The 4,002-nt window shown below is 51.5% G+C and overlaps 1 protein-coding gene across 2 annotated transcripts in view; it reads left to right on the forward strand.

Moving 5' to 3' along the window:
- LOC113202591 (atrophin-1-like) overlaps positions 1-4,002 on the forward strand; it is a 117,733-nt gene that overhangs the window by 12,819 nt on the left and 100,912 nt on the right. For both annotated transcript variants that reach the window (XM_052267624.1, XM_052267625.1), the window contains exon 3: positions 3,854-3,901. In XM_052267624.1, the coding sequence (XP_052123584.1) occupies positions 3,854-3,901 (48 nt within the window). The remainder of the gene's footprint in view (positions 1-3,853; positions 3,902-4,002) is intronic.

Here is a 4,002-nt window from a genome sequence, read left to right on the forward strand (position 1 = left end):
GGGCCCGCCCCAGCTCAGCCGGTGAGTGCCCCCACCTCGCTGTCACACACTGACTCTCATGCTAAACAGCGTGACGTGCGTCGCGCGCTCTTCTTTTGTTTGTCCTCCTGACGTTCCCCGTAATGGAACGTTTCTGTTTCTATCGCCCAGTAAATTAGGAGCCCGCAACAACCACTCTGCCAACCCAAGTGTGTACATGTATGCACAATCTCCCTGAGTATCGACCGTGTTTTCGTTCCTTTTTGAATACCTTCTGTGTACACCGGAAACCCATAAGTGTGTGCTTGTCGCACACTTGTAGGCGTATGAACGCCATTCGTACAAAGGCAAGGTTGTGGGAATTTCTAAAGAAAATCCACACTTTTTACTCCTTAATTGTACGAATGGGCATTCACACACCAGTGTGTGACTTTCACACACTTGCGTTTTCAGTGTATTCTGTGAATAGTATGTATGTGTACTCGCTTCGGCACATAGCGGCAGTGTTTCCAGAAAGTTTAGGCAAATTTCCCGCGAATACACCTGTGTGGAGCGGGCTGCATCGACGCCTGCCTACTTGGCAACTCCTTAGCACGGGTGTAAACATGTTGCCTAGTAGGCAGGCGAGGTGTACTCGCGGGAATTTTGCCTAACTTTCTGGCAACACTGCGTAGCGGTTGCGGCGGGGCTCTTCGTGTGTACTCAAAATAGGAAAAAAGTTTGTCCACTTTAGCAAAATTTAAAAATTGTGCACTCTAACGGTACAATTTGGCGTATCATTGGATGCGGGTAAAAACGTCACTTCTTTTGTGGACCAAATAAACATGCATTTAGAGTGTTTTCTTTTTAAATGCAATGTTTTTCTTCTTTGCTTCCTAAACTTTGTTCTCTTGTTTTCAAGTGGGGTGATGATGGGATGGGATGGCTGGCTGGCCGGAAATGACTATTTTTCCCCTTGTGTGTGTGTTGCAGGCACGGCAAAGCTCAGGCCGCGCCGCCCCCGCCGCTGCAGGCCGGCGCCCAGCAGCAGCACCTCCACCAGGCGCACCACCAGGTCGCCGCCGGCCCCAAGTGCGGGTCGCCGCTATCGTCGTCGTCGTCGTCCGGGTTCTGGAGCCCGGGCCCCGGCGGGTTCGCGCCCTCGCGGTCCGTGTCCGACTCGAGCTGCGGCTCGGGGCCGTCGGTGCCGGCCGCCGCCGCTGCCGACCAGGACGAGGTGGACGCCGCCGCCCTGGCCCACGACATGCGCGCCGTCTCCATCGTAAGGCTAACGTTTGTCCGCCACAGGCTGCGGGCAGATTGGACCGCCATCAGATGTCTCCGTACTTTGTTTTGGCTGTGACGTGTGACGTTTCTAACATGCATTTTCCGCTTCCTTGTTTCTCACCTTTTTTTAGGTAGCAATGAATGAACGTCGCTGTCCGAGAACTGGCTGTCTATACCTTGATTGTTATGATCACTTATCACATTTTCAGACTCTACAAAGCGTGTGTTTTCCTCGCGATTCCGATTTCTCCTAAAAAATGAAGCGTAACAAGATTGTCGTAGTTTTGAGTTTTTCTATTGGTATAGGAAAAATATTCACGAGTATAGAAAAGCGTTGCTCCTGCCAGAACACTAATTATGAACCTGGAATACTTACATCCCAGGCTCGGCCACTGGTGCCCCCCGCATCCATTCAACAAAGGCGGATGAGAAAGCGCTCGCTGGACAAAGACGCATCAGAACACTGTCACTCCACAACGGCGGTTCTGCTTTTCGCTGATCTTTGCATACTCGACTTTGGACGCCTCTCACTCGTCGGCGAAAAAATTTGTACCGTTCTCGGCGAAGCGCTATTTTCATTGCCATCTTCTCGAAAAAGATCCAACACCCAACACGATGCGCCATCTCTAAGAAGAGTGAGAGGCCTCCAAAGCCAAAGCAGGTCCGTCGTTATCTGATGCGCGTTCTTGTTGAGCAGCGCTGAGCCGCTTTTAGATCCGCCTTTTTGTTGCGTGGATGCATGGCATTGGTACAAATCCCGCCATAGAAAACTTGTTTTCCAGGGTGACTTTTGGTCCAGCCAAGAATTTCTCTTTAGTCGCCGGCACCCAGTTATTTCGGGGGCGCAGGAGTCTGTTCTGTTCATACGACTCCCCTGGCCGCCGCGGTCCCCACGTTATAGAAGCCGTCATCCGTGACATCCAGCACGACGGCGGCCGCATTCCTGCGCTGCGGTCGGGGGAGGGGCCGGGGGCCAGGGGTGGTCGCTGTATCATCCCCTACATGAACCATGTTGCTAGGCCGGGGCGGGCCGGCAACTGCTTGCTGGGAGACGATTGGCTCTGGCCGTTGAGCTACATACAGTCGCGGGAATAATTAATTATGCCTATCGTCGTTTGTTTTTGCATACAGATGCACACAGCACAGCGGCCGCAGTGACCGCAGCAGCCTCTGTGTCCGTGGTTGTCTCATTTTTATTATTGAATGACATTTTTTTTATGTCACGTTGAGAAATATCTTTCGCAAATTTACAGACATGCATGTACAAAATATGCAATACAAAACATGTTTTGTATTTAAGATTTGCAAAATTTGTTGTAAAATTACGACCGCCTGTTCTTGCTTGTCTATGAATTCCCAGTCGACTCATGGTGCTTGTAATTTTTCAAATTTAAATTGTAATTTTCCGACACACCTCTGGGGAAATTTTCCTGAGATCCTTGCAAGAATTTCTCTTAGTGGTAGGTGCTTAAATACTCGCCTACAAAAGCGAGTCGACTTGACGTGGACGAGACGTAAAGAAACGCCTCTACATTAAAATTAACATTGCGTCCGCCGTCGTCTGGATGTAGTATATAGCTAGGCGGGAAGCTGTGTCGTGTGGTCACCACCCCGTGCCTCTGGGGCCACTCCCGGCTCGCGGGGTAGCGGCGGCGGCGAGCACCGCGGCGGCGGTCACCACCCCCCGCGCGCAGCCCGGAGCGTGCAGCCCCCTGGCGGGCCCTCCCGGAAACTCACCGCCCGCCCCTCCGCTGCTCAGAGTCTCTCTGCTCTATCGCTCCCCCTCCCATCCTCCTCGGACCCCGCTGTTTTTTTTCCTCCCTTCTCTACACCCACGTATTCCTTTCACTCGTTTCTCTTCTTTTTATTCTTCCAACGCCAAGAGGATGAAACAGACCTCGGGGGAAAAAAAAGGGGGAAAGAGAGAGAGAGAATAACTCGCTTGGCCGGGTTTTGCGGAGCAGGAGTCTCCTCCCCAAGACGACGAGAGAAAGGAAACGGAAAATACTTAGTGAGGAGTTGGCAGAACAAGTCGCGAGGCGGGGAGGAGGCGCGCTTCAGTGGGCAAGTCCTGAGGGCGGGGCGGGAAGTACTGCAATTGTAGGAGGAAAAGGTCGCGGCGGCGGGGCCGGGGCCGGGGGGCGTGCAACAGCCTGTGGCCTCCTCCACCGGGGTTGCAGCGGAAGAGGAATACATAAGCAAGGGAAACCAAAAAGCAGCCCCCTTTTTGTGTCGTGTCGTGTTTGGCCTGGTTTCGGCCGCATTTCTCTGTTTTGTTTTCAGGTTCTAAATAAGGGCGCACTGTAAAAATAAATTGACGCGCTTTTTTACGAAATCTTCTAGGCCAATTTTCTATACCGAAAACTTTGTTTTTCAACAAATTACGATACATTGTCATTTTACGAATTGCTTCTAAAGCCCTAATTAGAGTATGAAATTTGTATATATTTTGTCAATGTTTTATCACTCAAAAACTCACGATATATTTTTGTATACATTTCTTTTCTAAGAATCACGGAAACTTTTTACAGTGCGTCTGTACCCATTGGTTCAAGGGCCCAGTGTATGCCGGGACTGACTTGAACTCCTCTCTCGTCTCGTGTTTCAGGCCGGGAGCGGAGGCAACCTCGGCGGCTCGCCACCGCACCACTTCTCGGTGAGTCTCAACAACAAGTAGCATCGCGAGAGCAAAAACACTGCGGTATCCCTTGAGGAAAAATGGGATGATATGGGGAACGGGCAGAGGCGGGGGAGGGG

This window comes from Frankliniella occidentalis, unplaced genomic scaffold (assembly GCF_000697945.3).
Source record: "Frankliniella occidentalis isolate FOCC.00 unplaced genomic scaffold, Focc_3.1 Scaffold56, whole genome shotgun sequence".
NCBI lineage: Eukaryota > Metazoa > Arthropoda > Insecta > Thysanoptera > Thripidae > Frankliniella > Frankliniella occidentalis.